This window comes from Myotis lucifugus, unplaced genomic scaffold (assembly GCF_000147115.1).
Source record: "Myotis lucifugus unplaced genomic scaffold, Myoluc2.0 scaffold_30, whole genome shotgun sequence".
NCBI lineage: Eukaryota > Metazoa > Chordata > Mammalia > Chiroptera > Vespertilionidae > Myotis > Myotis lucifugus.
In genome coordinates, this window is record NW_005871078.1 from 1,401,378 (window position 1) to 1,419,339 (window position 17,962).

The 17,962-nt window shown below is 35.8% G+C and overlaps 1 protein-coding gene across 1 annotated transcript in view; it reads left to right on the top strand.

The window, feature by feature from the left end:
• ADAMTS20 (ADAM metallopeptidase with thrombospondin type 1 motif 20) overlaps positions 1-17,695 on the top strand; it is a 167,696-nt gene extending 150,001 nt beyond the window's left edge. The window contains 3 exon segments of the mRNA XM_014454071.2: positions 437-528; positions 15,149-15,253; positions 17,441-17,695. Of these exon segments, the coding sequence (XP_014309557.2) occupies positions 437-528; positions 15,149-15,253; positions 17,441-17,530 (287 nt within the window). The 3' untranslated portion in view covers positions 17,531-17,695.
• Positions 17,696-17,962: the final 267 nt, after the last annotated feature.

Here is a 17,962-nt window from a genome sequence, read left to right on the forward strand (position 1 = left end):
GGGGGGGGGGTTCTCTGTCTATGCTTATCAGATAGTGAAGGCAATAAACAGTTTCCCACAAATTTATGGGATAAATATTTTTGTATTATAGAAAAATTATTTGCCCTGGCTGGTGTGGCTCAGTTGGTTGAGCATCATCCTATGCATCAAAGGATCACTGGTTCAATTCCTGGACATGGCAGATGCCCAGGTTGCAGGTTCAGTCCCTGGTTGGGGTATGTGCAGGAGGCAGCCAATCAATGTTTCTCTCTCTCTCTCTAAAAAAAAGAAGATATTATTTATTGAGAAGCCTGATCTATAATTGGATAGCATTTTTGCTTAAATTTTTGAATTATAAAATGTATTTAAGAAGATGATATGAATACTATGTTTTGCAATGAAGATTGGAAAACATATAGTGTCTCATTGCTAAAGAGTTTTATATATTGCATTCTAGCTACAGACCTTCTATTTGCTCAGACAGTATTTGGAAAAGCAGTTCCATTTGCCACGGCTGGAGATTGCTACAGTGCTGCCAGATGCCCACAGGTATTTCAGATTTGTTTATTTCTCCCTAACTGTGAAAAAAAGTGATACTGTTTCCCTTAATTCATTTTCTGGATCTTAATATTACAAGAAACATAATAAAAAATGCAGGTTTCCTATATGAACTTTATTTTAAAGGTTATAGTAAGCTTTAGAGGATTTTTACCAATGTTGGATTTGTTTGAAAGGTGTAAAACAAGAGTTTTAAGTTGTTCAGATCCTATTTCTTCCATGATGCTTTATTATTTTTAATCTTTCCACTAAGTCCATGGAAATGAATGGACATATAGTATAAGGAATGGATCACAAGCATGTGACTTTCTACACCGCTGCTAACATCACTTATAGTGACCTGGGTCTATAACTTACCAGAATAACTTTCTATTGTCTGTGGAATAGTACATTTCCATGTCTTTACTCTTTTTTAGGCCTTCATTTCCGGAGTTCTCTATACACACCCTTCTATGTTATCTGTGATTTCCAGAATAGAGTATGCTTTCTAGAAAATAACATACTCATTTTTTAAAATGTGAACAACATTTTTATGATAAGACTAGAGGCCCAGTGCATGGATTTGTGCACCAGTGGGGTCCCTTGGCCTGGCCTGTGGGGATCAGGCCGAAACCAGCTCTCCCACATCCCCCAAGGGGTCCCAGATTGCTAGAGGGCAGTTCTTGGGTGACGCACCTCAGAATCAGGCTCCCTCCTCTCTGGTTCCGGGTGTGTCACCTGAGAACCACAGCTGCCAAGTCACCACAGCTCAGCAGCTCCTGAATTGAGCGTCTGCCACCTGGTGGTCAGTGTGCATCATAGCTACTGGTCGGAGTGTCATAGCTACCCATTGGACAGTCGAAAGGTTGCTTAGGCTTTTATATATATAGATGGAGAGATGTAAAGCTTATATGAATATAGCATTGTTAGGTAGATTTCTAACTAATTTTAAAAAATCATGCACAAGAGGTAGTAATTATAATTGAAGATATCATATTGAAGAAATGTAGCTAATGGTTTGTCATAGCTCTCTGTTCTTGGAATTGGCTATTCACAGTTCTCATCACTGACACAGAAGGTATGCTTATGTTAGAAAGAAAGGGCATTTTCTATGTTAGAGAAGAAAACTTAAAGGAGATAAAAAGACACTAGCTCTATGGACTGACCCAAATAAGGTTGCAATAAATACATATGTCTTGGGTCCAGAAATGCAAATAGAACTTGACAATGTCCTATGAAAGACAGGTGTTTATTCAAGCACCATAAGTTCATTGTAACTCATGTAGAACATGGAATGATTTCTAAACAACCTAATATAATCATAAGTACCAAAAAATATTGAGATCAAAATGTTATTTATACTTGACAATGAAATATTATATTTATTTTTACATTTCTGTTGGGAAAAATAAATTTTTACTCTATCTAAGAGTAGGAGGTGGAAACCAGGAGGGCAAAAGAGGGTTTAAATCATGTCACATAGGAAAATGAAAAGGGTGACCAGGAAAGGAGTAGAACGTTATAACTGTCTTTAAATAATTAAAGAGATCCATGAAACAGATCAGTGTGTGTCACTTCAGGAGACGTTAGTAGGGCAGCAGATTCCAGCTCAAGATAAAGAAGGCTTTTGACTGGGAGGGTTCCCATAAAGAGACTCCTCCCCCTAAATCTGAGGCACAAATCACTAATCTTTGCCTACATTTTCATAAATCAATCTGGAATACTATAACCTTGCTGAACTCATTGTTTAATTGTAATAGTTTTTTATTGGATTCCTTAGGATTTTCTATATACACGGTAATGTTATTAAGAAATGAAGATAGTTTTACTCTTTTCTTTGCAATCTGGATACCTTTTATTTCTTTGTCTTACCTCATTGCTCTAACTAACACTCCAATACAGTGTTGAATAGAAGTGGTGAGAGTGGACATCCTGTCTTGTTTATGATTTTAGGGGGAAAGCATTTAGTCTGTCATAAAGTCTGTTGACAGTTCTTTTTATATAGGCATTTATAGCTACACAATTTCAGTTCTTTCACTGCATCCTTGAAGTTTTGATATGTTGTGTGTTTATTTTCATTCATATTTTCTATTATCACGTATATCTTCTTTGACCCATTGGTTATTCATGAATTTCCCAAATTTCCTTCTGTTATTGATTTTTACTTTCATTCCACTGTGATTGGAACACACTTTCTAATATTTAATCCTTTTAATCTATTGAGACTTGTTTTATGACATAGCATATGGCTATCCTGGAAAATGTTCAATATGTGCTTGGAAAGAATGTACGTTCTGTTGTTGGGTGAAGTCTGTCAGGCCTAGTTACAGTCTTATTTAACTCTTCCATTTCCTTATTGATCTCCTGCCTAGTAGTCCTATACACTGAAACTTTGCAACCATTATTGTTGAATTATTTGTTTCTCACTTCAGTCTTATTGTTTTACTTATTTTGTATTTAATTAATTTACTTTGGGGTTTTGTTGTACATGATTATCCTATCTAATAAAAGACAAAAGGTTAATTAACTGTACCTCCGCTACGCGTCCCATTGGCTAATCAGCGAGATACGCAAATTAACTGCCAACAAAGATGGCAGCCAGCAGCCAAGCAGCTGAAGCGAGCAGGTTTGCTTGCTCCAGTGATGGAGGAAGCCAAGGTTCCCCGCCTGCCACGGCCTGCTCTAAGCTCTGAAAGCAACAGCTCCAAAAGCAACAAAGTTTCAATTATAGAAGCTAAACAAATCCCAGAATAAAAAGAAAAAAGAAAAAAAGGAGAGGCTGGGAGCTTCAGTCACAGGCCAGCCTGAAAATGGCCCTCAGCCCCTCACCCAGACTGGCCAGGCACCCCAGTGGGGACCCCCACCCTGAAGGGGGTGTGACCAGCTGAAAACAGCCATCAGCCCCTCACCCAGGCTGGCCAGGCACCCAAGCGGGACCCCTACCCTGATCCGGGACACCCTTCAGGGCAAACCAGCCGGCCCCACCCGTGCACCAGGCCTCTATCCTATATAGTAAAAGGGTAATATGCAAATTGACCCTAACAACAGAAAAATTGGGAATGACTGGTCACTATGACACACACTGACCACCAGGGGGCAGACGCTCAATGCAGGAGCTGCCCTCTGGTGGTCAGTGCACTCCCACATGGGGGAGCTCTGCTCAGCCACAAGCCAGGCTGATGGCTGCCAGTACAGCGGTGGTGGTGGGAGCCTCTCCCACCTCCTCAGCAGCACTAAGGATGTCCGACTGCAGCTTAGGTCTGCTCCCTGCTGGCAAGTGGACATCCCCCGAGGGCTGCCGGGCTGCCAGAGGGATGTCTGATTGCCAGCTTAGGCCCAATCCCCCGGGGAGCAGGCCTAAGCCAGCAGGTGGTCATCCCCCGAGGGGTCCCAGACTGCAAGAGGGCACAGGCCGGGCTGAGGGACCATCCCCAACCCCGAGTGCACAAATTTTTGTGCACTGGGCCTCTAGTATGTTTATAATTGTCATAATTTCCAGATATATTTCCCCTTTGTCACAAAATGTTCCTCTTTAACTGCAGTAACTTTGTTTTAAAATATAATTTATCTGATATTAGAATGGCCACTCAGCTTGATTATAGTACATGGTATATATGTTTTCATCCCATTTATTTTTAACCTATTTATATCTATCTTTGGGTAGAATCTATATCTTTGTCTCCTATAGAGAGCCCTTTCTTGGATCTCTGTCTTTTGATTGCATTGTTCAGTGTAATTGTTGATGTGTCTGAATTTATACTTGCCATTTTAATGTCTGTTTTCTTTGCTCCTCTGGTCCTTCTTGATTGTTTCTTTTTTATTCAGTGAATGTTCTCTAGTGTAACATTTTTATTTCCTTAATAATTTTCATTATTTTAAATTTATTTCTTAACAGTTGCTCAAGGGCTAACAATATGCCTCTTAGCAGAATCTACTTCAGATTTATACTATGTAATTTCAGTGAAATATAAAAACATTAGTCCTCTATATGCTCTATTTCTTCTTCATTTTGTGTGTTATGTTTGTTAAGCATATACATTCTACATATGTAACAAATTGAATACATTTTTATAATATTACTCTTATGTTTTTAGAGAATGTCAGAGAAGAAATGAAAAAATTACATATCCATAGTTTTTTTTTAATGAATCTTTTAACACTTCTGATTCCCTTCATTTCTTCCTATAGATTTGATATCAGCTGGTGTCATTTTATTACTCTAAAACAACTTTGTTTCCACCTGCCTCATTTGTGCCATTATGATCAAATATATTACAGGCTAATAATATAATTATGTATGTATTGGTTTATAATTGCTTTTAAGTCAGTTAAGAGAAAAAAGAAATATGCAATTATAGTGTCTTTTATAATTACCTTTCCCAGTACTCTTTGGTTGTTTTGTGTTGATTTATATAAATGCCTGGTGTCACTTGATTACAACCTAAAAAATTTTCTTTACTATGTCTTGTAAGACAGGTCTACTAGTAACAAACCTCATTTTTGTTTAAATGCCTTTATTCTTAAAAGATTGATTTTTTGTTACAAAATTCGTGATTTATATTTTTATTTCTCAGCATTTTAAATATGTCATTCACTGTCCTTTGGCTTCTAGATAAACAATAGATGGCAGCTATCTTTTTTGGGTTCCATGTACGTGGTCAGTTTTCTCTTGATGCTTTCAGATTTTCTCTTTTTACTGTGACATATTTGGATGTGGATCTCTTTGTGTCTACCCAACTTGGAGTCTATTGAGCTTCTTGGATGTGTAGACTAATGAATTTCATCAAATTTGGAAAGTTGTTAGCCATTATTTCTTCAAATATATTCTTTCCTCCCTTTTCTCCTCTCCTGTTGGCACTGCTATTATGCATATGTTGGTGCACTTAATGGTATCCCCTTTTCTCTGAGCCCGTTTATTTTTCTTGATTTGTTTTTTCTCTCAGTTCTTGATATTGTATCATCATTATTGATATTTTTTTCAAGTATACTGATTCTTTCATCTGCCAACTCCAATCTATTGGTGGAGCCAGTCCAGTGAAATTTTTATTTTGGTTATTGTACTTTTTAACTCCAGAACTGTCCTCCAGCTCTTTTTATAATTTGTATCTCTTCACTGATATTTTCTATTTGATGAGACACTACCATACCCTCCTTTACTTTTTTAAACATGGTTTCCTATAGTTCTTTGAACATATTTATATTAGCTTCTTTGAAGCCTTTATCTGTCTGACATCTGAAGCCTTTCAAAGTTTGTTTCTGTTGCCTTTTTGCCCTGGATGCGAATCATCCTTTCCAGTTTGTTTGTTGAAAACTGGGCATTTTAGGTAGTATCCATAGTTGCTAAAATATATTAAGTCTCCCCTCTCCTCTAGGACTTAATTTTGTTTGCTTGCTTATTTGTTTAGTTCTTTGGCTGGACTCTCTCAGTGACATCTATTTCCTGTGCAGTTTTTGTTATTGCTTCTCGGAGGGTGCAGCTCTGAACATGTACACAGTCATCATGATTCTCTTGGAATGACAGTTTTTGTGTGTGTTTTTAAGCTGAGCTCTTTGTCCCTTTTCCTGATTCCTCTTTAAGTTTGTAGTTTGTCTGCCTCTATGGATATCACACTCAGCTCTTAGCCTCCACTAACTGCTAGATGATTGATCTATGCTAACCCTACTCCATCGGTTGATCCAATTCAAGCTTTTTGGCCAGAGTAGTCTTAGAGGTCAATCTTTAAGGTCAGGTCAGACCTCAAGATGAGCTTATCTTAGCTGTCCCATTCCCTGTTTCTCTCTGTTAAAATTTAATTGATCTAACACTTTGCTTATTGCTCCACTAAGCTACCACCATCCTCCTAAATGTGCACCACTAAAATTGTGTTTACAATAGCATCTTAGGCTTAAAATCCCCCATGCTCTGTCCCAAATAAGCTCAGTCCACTTAGAAAAAATAAGTGGGGCTTTTTGTTCTTACAACTTGATTCTCTCCCAAGGAAGAAGTCTTGGACCAATTATGTGTATCTAGAGATCTGGCCCACTTCTCAGAGTCAACATAAGCAGGCTACTAGGTCACAGTAACTCCTATATTCTTAGCTTGTCCTCAGCATGGAACCACTTCCCTAACAGTTAATTCCCTAACAGTTACTTGAGTGGGGATGACTCAGGCCTTGTGCTTTTGGCTTGCCCTGCCTGGGGTAGCTTTTCTGTACTGTGAGTAAGGACTGAGTGACAGAAGGGAGCTCAGACTCTCAGCCACTCTTGCCTATACTATATCTTCTGTAGCACAGAGTTGGATGATATGGGAAGTGCTGGTGGCTTGCTTTCTCAGGGTGAAAATGCACTTCTAATAGGAATCTGGGGGGAAAAAATCCTGTGTTCTTCGCTGCACCCATCAAGGGTATAACTCTCACCTTATTGAGGTAGGGGGAGGAGAGGACGGGTCATTGTTCAAATATCACAGAGCCTCACTGTTCTTACCTAGAGTTCATAGATTTTTTTTTGGCATAAATATTTCTCTATTATATAACCTTAGGACAATTTCCAGAGACTTTAAATGGTTATTGTATCTTTTTTAAAAAAAATATATTTTATTGATTTTTTACAGAGAGGAAGGGAGAGGGAGAGAGAGTTAGAAACATCGATGAGAGAGAAACATCGATCAGCTTCCTCCTGCACACTCCCCACTGGGGACGTGCTCGCAACCAAGGTACATGCCCTTGACCGGAATTGAACCTGGGACCCTTCAGTCCACAGGCCGATGCTCTATCCACTGAGCCAAACCAGTTAGGGCATGGTTATTGTATCTTATAATTTTTATCATCTCTGGTTATTTAACTGGCTATCTTTTTAAAGGTAGCTAACTTTGCAGAGGAATCTCATTTAATCTTTGAGGCTAGTTAGCCATATTCATGTCCATTTTTCTCCTTCCCTACTTCAGTCATACTGGTCTTCCGCCCAGCTGGAGACTCCCTGATCTACATCTTCTATTCAGTTCCTTTCCCAGGACTGTCCTTCCCCTTTGAACTCCCCTTTCTGAAGTCTGATACTGTGTCCTTTGGACACCTGTTCTAAAGTCAAGGAGGGTAATATAAAACGTGTAGAATTCTAAACAACCTTTTCCCTCACATATGGATTTTTAAAAATAACACTTCCATTGTGACCCTCTTAAATGGAGAGTATTCATTCTCCAATGAGCAACACATGTCAAGACTGGTCAACTTTATCCAACATCTCATCCTCTTTCTAATGCATGCCCTTTGGTCATTTACTTGATGTAATTAGAAAGAAGTCAATTGAGAATGCCACCTAGAGATGTGGGGAGTCTTCTACAAGATCTCACAGATGCCACCAAGTTCTGGGACTCTGGTTTTTGCATTACACGTTGCATTGAGTAAGGTCTGGTCAATGAGACAACGCAATTCACAGGAGACTGATAAACAAGTAAATCATATAACTGTCAAGTGGAATCAAAACTCCTTTTATCTCATTAGTGAACTTTCCTTATAGGAAATAAGAGAAAACTATTATCAACAATATTTCTCAATGAGCATGGAATCTGAATAAGAGGTATTAGCACAATCAGGTTTTAAAATAAGACAGCAATGCCCATTAATTTCTAATGCTATTTTTCCAACTTTCATGTAACTGCATTTTCCCCTCCCCCTACAATATCTTGAGAAAGTTATATAGTTGTAAACTACGTAATCCTAGTTTATAGTTGGAGAAACACAACACTCATGTTAACAACCTGTCCAATGTTATTGAGAAAGTCAGAGGCAGAACCAGTACAATAAAATACTCTGTGCCCATCAAGGTCAGATGCTTCCCTCACATAGTTCTCTAGCCATTTGTGGAATACAAAACTCAGTTTCAAAATTAGACATTATTGGGCAAAGATATAAGCTGCCAAAAGGAGCTATGCTCATTCAGTCTTTATTCAACTGCCTGAGGTTACTGTTACAAAAAATACACACTGCCCTACATTCTTAGAGATGTTCTGTCAAATATATAAACCAGATTCTGTGTTGAGTTACACAGCATTTGCATGGATACTCTCCAGATGTTTGATGTCACAGAAAGAAGTTATTCTGTTTGGGATTCATCAAAACCACATCCTTTGTGTTTGCATATGACAGGGTACCCCAGGACATGAATGCTAAAAAGAGAAGGGACACATGTGGCACTCTTTAGGGAAAATAAACTTTGCCACATTGCAATATAAGATGAAGTTTAAGGAGTGTGGTGTGACATTAGAATACATATATCAAAAGCGAAATAAAGTGGTACTTTTTACAGAACCACAAAACTTTTTAAAAGTGTATCTTTTTAGCTGTTTTGTAATTAATATTGATTACATAAGAGCAAGAGAAACATATTCAGCCAATGTCGGTGGATCATGGCCAGCATTCATTTTGAATGCTGAACCCATTGTAAAGTATTTTGAACCTGTATTCTTTATTATCAGAGTGTAGATCTAACCTTTTAATTATATTATTTAGATCTCCTTTCTCATTCTTTTTGCCTACTTGATCTGTTTTGTTACTAAAAGTGATATATTAAAATTTCCCATGATTAGGTTGTTTTTATGGCCTTTGTGAATCTCTTTGCTTTAAGTGTCTATCTCATAGTGTGTAGTTGGGTTTTGTTTGCAATCCAATTGGAAAATATTTTTCTTTAAATAGATGTCATATCCATTCGCATTAAATACATTTTTAATAATGTGCAATAAAATTGACTTTTTTTGGTATACAGTTTTAACATACTAGTATGTACAGATTCATGTTACCATCACCATAATCACAATATAGAACAGTTCCCTCCCACCTTACTCCTGGTAAACTCTGTTGCTATAGTTTTCCCTTTTCTAAAATGTCACACAAATGTCATAGAAATAGAATCATACAGTATGTAACTTTTTGGGATTGGTATCCTTCACTCAACATAATGTCTTTGATATCCATCTGTGTTGTTGCATGTTATCAATAATTTGTTCCTCTTTAATTGCTGAGAACTATTCCATCATATGGACATTGTACAGTTGTCCCACAGTTTGTCCACTCATCCATTGGAAGAAAATGGGTTAACAGTTTTGGAGATTATGAATACACCTGATATGCACATTTGTGTACAGGTTTTTGAACATACATTTTTATTTCTCTAGGGTACACACCTATGAGTAGGATTGTAGGGTTATATGGTATGTGTATGTTTAACTTTAAAGTAAATTGCAACACTTTTATAGAGTAGCTGTACCATTTTGTATTCCCAGCAGCAAAGATTAAAGTGCCTGTTGCTTTGCTTCCTTGTCAGCACTTAGTATTGTCAAGTTTTTTATTTCCCCATCTTCAGTGGTATCTCCTTGTGGTTTTAATGTGCATTTCTTTGATAACTAATGGTGTTAAGCATATTTTTTGTGTTTGCTTGCCATCTTTATATCCTCCTTGGTGAAGTGTGTGTTCATTCTTTTGTTCATTTAAAAAATCAGATTGCTTAGTTTTGAGAGGTTTTTATAATTCATGATACAAGTCTTTTGTTGGATATGACATTTGCAAATATTTTCTCTTAATCTGAGCCTTATATTTTCTTTAAGTGTCTTTCAAAGAAGAAAATTTAAATTTTAATAAAGTCAAATTTATATTTTCTTTATTGGTTATGTATTTAGTATCATATTTAAGAACTCTTTGATTAACTCAAAGTTACAGAGATTTTTTTCTATATTTTGTTTTACATTTAGACCTGTGATTGATTTTGAAGTCTGAGTGGGCTTTTGAATATAGACATCCAATTGTCCTAACACCATTTGTTGAAAATACAATTAATTGTCTTTCCACCTTTGTCAAATATCAATGGAAATATTTATAAGTATCTATTTCTGGACTCTCTATTATCTTACATTGATCTACATCTCTCTCTTCTCATTAACACAGCACTGTCTTGGTTATAATACCTTTATAATGAGCATTAAAATAAGGCAGTGTGGGTCCTTCAACTTTATTCTTTTTAAAAATTTGTGTAACTTTTAGTTTTTGTCATTCCTTATAAATTTTTAAAATCAATTATTTATGCTTTAGCTGGTTTGGCTTAGTGGATAGAGCGTCAGCCTGTGGACTGAAGGGTCCCGGGTTCCATTCAAGAGCATGTGCCTGGGCTATGGGCTTGATCCCCAGTAGGGGGAGTGCAGGAGGCAACTAGTCAATGATTGTCTCTCATCATTGATGCTCTATCTCTATCTTCCTCTCTGAAATCAATAAGATATTTTTACAAATCAATTTACATTACATGTATAGGTCTAGATCCCATTTGCAATAAAATACATACACATTTTAAAATTGTAAAACAATGATGTAATGAGCACACATGGACCAACACATCAAAGAAGTGAAACAAAGTAAAACTTGCATCTACCTGTATATTTCTCCTCTGGCTTATATCCGTAACTACTTTTTTCTTTGGTGGAGCCAATTACTCAAAGGCAAATATTTCACATTCTTAAATTCCTGGTTCTTTTGAATTGGCTATCAGAATTCTACTTCTTGAATATTTTTTATTTTGTACATTCAGTTGATGCACAATATTATAGTAGTTTCAGGTGTACAGCATAGCCACTAGATGTTTATATAACTTACATTGTGATCTCCGATAAGTCCAATTCTCATCTGACACCATACCTAGCATTTACAATTTTACTATTTCCTATGCTGTACTTTACATCCTTATTATCTTTTTATAACTGGCAACTGTTAGTTTGTTCTGTTTCTATGAGTTTATTTTGTTTCTTTGATTCCACATATAAGTGAAATAATATGGCATTTGTCTTTCTCTGACTTACTCTGCTTGTTCCTCTCGGTCCATCCACATTGTCACAAATGACAAGATTTCCTTCTTTTTATGGCTGAGTAATATTCCATTGTACATATGTACCAACTCTTTTTTATTCATTCATCTATCAATGAACACTTAGATTACAGCCATATCCTGACTATTGTAAATAATGCTGCAGTGAACAAAGTGGTGCATATATATTTTTGAATTAGTGTTTTGGATTTCTTCAGATAAATACCCAGAGTGGAATTGCTGGGTCATATGGTAGTTCTAGTTTTAACTTTTTGAGGAAACTCTATACTGTTTTTCTGAAAGGCTGCATCAATTTATAATTCCAATAGTACACAAGAATTCCCTTTTCTCCACATCCTCACCAACACTTGTTTGATTTCTTGATGATAGCCATTCTGACAGGGGTGGGGCGATATCTCAATGTTGTTTTAAGTTGCATTTCTCTGATGATTAGTGACACTGAGCATCTTTTCATATGTGTATTGGCCTTCTGTATGTCCACTTTGGATAAGTGTCTATTCAGTTCTTCTGCCCGTTTTTGTTGTTAAGTTGTACAAGTTCCTTGTTTATTTTGGATATTAACCCCTTATCAGATGTATCATTGATGAATATCTCCCCCCATTCAGAAGATTGTCTTTTTGTTTTGTTAATGGTTTCCTTCACTGTGCAAAACATTTTAGTTTGATGTAGTCCCATCTGTTTATTTTTTTTCTTTTGTTTCCCTTGCCCAAGGAGACATATCCTAAGAGATATTGCTAACACTGAGCCAAACCAGTCAGGGCGCCTATGTTTTCTTTTAGGAGTTTTATGGTTTCAGGTCTTAACATTTAATTCTGTTCTTTTAGTTTATACTTGTATATGGGGTAAGGAAATGATCCAGTTTCATTCATTTGCATTTATCTGTCTAGTTTTCCTGCCTTTAAAGAAACTGCCTTTATCTCATTGTATACTTTTGCCCCCTTTGTCATAGATTAGTTGACCATATAGGTGTGGGTTTCTTTCTGGGCTCTCTGTTCTGATCCATTGATATATGTATCATGCTGTTTGATTACTATATCCTTGGAGTATAGTTTGATTTCAGGTAGCATGATACCTCCCCAAATTTGTTCTTCTTTATCAAGATTGCTGTGGTTCCATATAAATGTTAGGTTTATTTGTTCTAGTTCTGTGAAAAAGGTGTCATTGGTATTTGGTAGGGATTGCATTGAATCTGCAGATTCCTTTGAGTAGTATGAACATTTTAACAACGGTAAGAATTTTACTTCTTATAGTGGCCTCCTCTGAAAAAAATGTTGAGTAGAAGAGGAGATAAACTTATACTACTTTTAAAAAACAATTTTTATGCAGCTCCTATGTTGAGCTAATTTTTCAAGTTAAAAACTAGGTTTGAGGAGGTTTACATCTTAATCTTAAATGAAGTATTTGGAATGGAAGTTACTACTTAATAATTTTATTCCTTCACTTATTACTTCTGAAATCCCATAGGAATGTACCAGTATCCTTCTCATGGCACTTACAATTTTCTACATTGCATTACATTTACTTATACTCATATTGCATTACATTTATTTATACTCATATGCTATTTCACTTATTTATGTTTCTCCAGTTTTACTGAAATATAATTGTCATGTGACATTTTAAGGCATACAGCATAATGATTTGATTACTTATATATTGTAAAATGATTTCTACAATACATTTCATCAACATTTATCACCTCACATAGATACAAAATCTTTTTTCTTGTGATGAGAACTTTTAAGATCTATTCTCTTAGCAACTTTCAAATATACAATACTATATTTAACTATTGTTAACTAAATTTATTATAGTGATAATTACATCCTCAGAATGTATTTTTTTTTAAACTGGAAGTTTGTTTCTTTTGACTACCCTTGTCCATTTCCCCACCAATGTTTTTCACTCATTCGATTTATAATGAGATCTGTCTCCCCCAGTACTTGACACCAGGTTGGCCACTCCACCTTGATTGAGTGAAATGTATTTTCACCTCTACCAATATCATCCCAAATTTTAGATGAATTGCTTTACCATTTCTTTCAGATTGTGTTATATTGCTTTTTAACAAGGACATCAGTAAATTTTATGAAAATTAGTCCAGAAAAATGGAAAAACAGGTTGTAATTTCATTTATACAATCAGTTGGGTCCAGAAATAGCTAAGTCGCCTGTCAGCTGTTTTCCTTTCACTTCCAGTGTCTACATATTTGAATGCTTCCAAGCAACCTTGAGCAGGGAGGTAAAGAATAAATAGAAGAATATTTGGTTTTGAAAATATCACATGGCCCAACCAGGACACTCAATAAGTGGCTGGTGATAGGAAACCTACCTCACAGAATATATTTCCATTTTTAAGAAATGTTATTTGGTGAGAAGCCTATTTATTAACATCAGGTGGAGGTATACAGTGCAAAATTATATCTGATTGACTAAATTATAGAATGTATCCTTAGAATTAGTTCTTATTCAAGTATTTGCTAATTTAAATTAATGTGTCTAGTATTATTGTCACTCATTATGAGCATGAAGATTTTAGATGTATATATCTTTACTTTTTGAATTAATCATTCAAAAGCACTTACTGAGTATCAATGTAGTTCCACTTCTGGGCTCTGAGAATACAGCAATGAAGCAAACACACAGGTCATATTCTACATTTCATAACCAAATGATACATGTAATAAGTTTTCTTTGGAAATTATTAAATCAAATAATTTCTGTTATGGAGAAAATTCTCCATGTTATCATTGTATTAAAATGTATTTGAATCTCTATTTTGGTTTTTAAATAAGATTGCTCAGAAAACTAAATCAATAAAGTAATTTATATGTATTTGTTTTTTAGCAATAGTATTAATTCATATTATACATATATTTAAAATGCATTTAGCCTTTCATTCACATAATATAACCCCCAGTGTTTTATTAGTCTTGCTTAAGATTCATGAGTCTTATCCACGGGATATTGTGATGTGATCCCAGAATGTCTTAATATCTGTATGTGTATTGAACATTGACAGCAGATGTAATTAGCGTTAAGTACTACTTTTCAATGTATAATTCTGTATTGCAAGATCATGTAAATGTGACAAATTTTATGCATTTTCTCAGTTTAAATATTAATGGAGATAGTCTGAAATATTTTGACTTCATTGGTTCTGTTTCTTGAAAAGAATTAGATCATACAGCCACTAGGGGGCTCACACACCACGTGTGTAAATCGTGTGGCATCACCTCCACATACACTTGGGGTACTTACAAAGGATGTAATAGCTGGGACAATAATACCACATTCAGTTGTTTTGTGTGGTGGGTTAGGGCCTAATATTCTTAACACCAAAGGCACAGTAACAGAAAATTCATCAAACCAGGTGTAACTTATCGGGGAAGTTAGCAACTAGAGGTCAGAAACTGCACCTGGAGAAATGTTCAAGTCTGGTGCCAGTCCCACCGTCAGGACTGGCCTGTTGCTACAGGAACACTGGCTCTATCTGTCATGTCTTAGAGTCCGAGGGGTGGATGGATTTACTTGTGCACAAACAACACTGTGTGGTATTAATTCACTTGTCTCTCGTATGAGAAGACTTGTAATCAATTTAAATTTGTTTTTTAGCTGGTTCATTTTCTTTAGAGCAAGGTTGTGTTAATATTTTTTCATTTTATAAAGGAAAACCCTTAGGAAGCCATTTGAGTCCTTTCTTATATAATTCACATTCAGGTGTCTCCAATCAAGAGCATTCTCGAATATCTGATAATGTCCATCTATTTTTATTTTGTTTTGTTTACATCCAGGGGCGGTTCAGCATTAACTTGGCAGGAACTGGGATGAAGATATCCAGCACTGCCAAGTGGCTGGCTCAGGGCAGTTACGCCTCTGTCGTCATCCACAGATCACAGGTAAGTCCTGCTGGGCCGGGGGGCCTTTCTGAAATACATCTGTGCGGTGAACTTGCATGAAAGGGCCTCTACCTCAATGTAGAGTTACTAGTATATGAGGTTGGTGACTGCATTATTGCATATAATGGAATGTAACATTGATTTATGAAATTATGGAATAGGGTTCATTTTTATTTATGTACATAAGTAGGTTTTATGTAAACATATAAATTCTTGTACAGGCTACAGATATCTGAGCATGAAATAATAATGTCAGGGCATATAGATTTTATCCAGCTCAAGTTTAGGGCTAATGACTTGAAAGGCAGGTACTTCAGAAAGAGGTAGTGCTTTTAACTTTAATGGTTTGTAGGTTTTAATATTTCAACGTGAGAGGTAAGTTTTTGGTTTATTTATCTCACTGCTTTGATTTAGTGATGGGATGGTGCTACAGCCATTTGTCATCTAACAACATAACCTCTATAGTGCTTTCTTTAAGTCTATTTTTATGGTTTTATACACATTTTCCTCTATCTAGAAAACAATGTTATTTGTGTTCACCTCTAACACATACAGCATGGGCCAAAAGTAGATTTACAGTTGTTTGGATGAAAAATAATACAAAAATAAACTGTTTCATGTACCCACAACTGTACACCTACTTTTGCCCCACCCTGTACATTCTCTAAAATAGAACCCATTTAATTTTGCTGCTGGTACGATGTACTAGCACATACACTTTAGGAGGTGGCTCCTATTAGAGTTACCATGTCTTAGCATGACTCACTACATAGTAAACTAGCATTTACATTATAACTGTTCCTACCTGTATTGTACATAAATTAACACCACCAATAGCCCCTGCCCACTGTTTTGATTGCTTTCTTTTGATAAGAATGAGTTCTTTTATGCTCCTACTTTTATGAATATTTATAAAGAAAATTCAATTTTTTGATACTATAGGGTTTAAACATTCTATTTCTGAAGACTGAAATTGTTTTAATTAATAAAGAATTAAATTTTTGTTTTGCATATTGGTAAGCAGTAGGCTTTTAAAACATATTTAAATTAAAGAGCTATTTGCATTTGGCATATTTAGGTCTAATCCATTTTGGTACAAGAATGGGAATAAGTTAATTAAAATATATTCTGAGCAATCGAGCTAAATGAAATATTCTGACCTTATTTATCCATCTTTTAAATATTTTTTGGTTAAACGTGAAGACTGAACTCTGGCTGACATCACCAATAGATATGAATATCTCATACATTCATTCCTTTTGCTTCTATTTAATTCTATTCTAAAGATTAATTAACTGAGAATGTCTACCTTCATCAAAATGTTACACATGAAGGTCTTTCCTGAAATCTGATGTGAAACTGAAACCCAAATATACTTATGGGAATGCAAACACAATAGATTTAACCAAGGTTAGGTTTTTACTTAATCTGGGATAGGAACATATGTAAATTAGAATTTTTACTGCCATTCCCTTCTTTTCTGCTTACTCAGATTCTTGAGAGTTAAAAAATCTTCTGAAACAAAAGTCAATTTCAAAAACCCCTGATCTCTAAATATCCATTCCAAAGTGTTCCAGGAAACCTCCTTCTTTTGGTTAAAAGAAAAACCACAAAAATAACAAAATAACTTTACCTTTACCTTTCCATAAATTGCAGTTTAAACTATTTTTGCCTCATCCAATCAAAATGTTTTCAGTTTTTTTACTTTTGGACTTAAAGATGGAAGGCAGTCTAGAAATAACATGTGTCTTTGTCCTGACCATGCCTTTCACCCACCTCTGACCATCATTCCTCTGTGAATGGCTTTGCTTTACTAAAAAGGAAAAAAAAAAGTTCTAATTACTGCTTTCAGTCCAATTTTCCCCCACCCCCTTCTATACTTTTCTTCAGGCTGTATTTCTACAAATATCTTTTATTTAGTCAATGAAAATCTTAAACTCACTAAAGCAAATAGATGCCTGGATGAAAAATATGTGGATTGAGATGAATCATCTAAATTATAGTGTGGTATATAATAATCAAGAAGCTAATATGCATCTCAGGTGGGTTATCTCATTGCCCTAACCACCAATCCTGACATGGCATTTACCTCAAGTGTGATTGTCACAGGAAACCTTGGCGAATTGGCTTTTTCTGTCTTGTGCATGTATTAGATTCTCCTGTATTTCTGCCTCTTCCTATTTTCAGGATGGAACCAAAGTCTACGGCAGATGTGGAGGGTTTTGTGGAAAGTGTGTTCCTCACCTGATGACTGGCCTCCCAATTCAAGTGATCTGAGCATTCAGAAGTGAGAAGTGTGTCCCAAAGAGGAGATAGTCTTTGAACCTGCAAATAACCGGTGCTCATTTCTTTCATCTTCCCTTCCTGAGATTTCTGTGTCCAAAAGGTCTGTGACTTTGTTTAGGGTGCTCACCAGGGAGTCAAATCCCCACTTAATTTTTTCAAGGCCTTCAACTTAATAGGTATATAACTCTAATCAGGATATTTTTTTTAAAAGTACTTCTTTATGGTGGAATATACAGGGATTTCTGGATGAATTATACCAAGATAATATTGCAGTTAACAGCTTGGACTCGACCACAGTTAAACCTATAAACATACATGCAAACCTCTACTCAGTATTCTACTGTACAATGAAATGTTTGCTCTACTTGTTAAGTGGAAAATGAACTTATTTAAAACTACCATAAACATGATTTCATGTCAGGT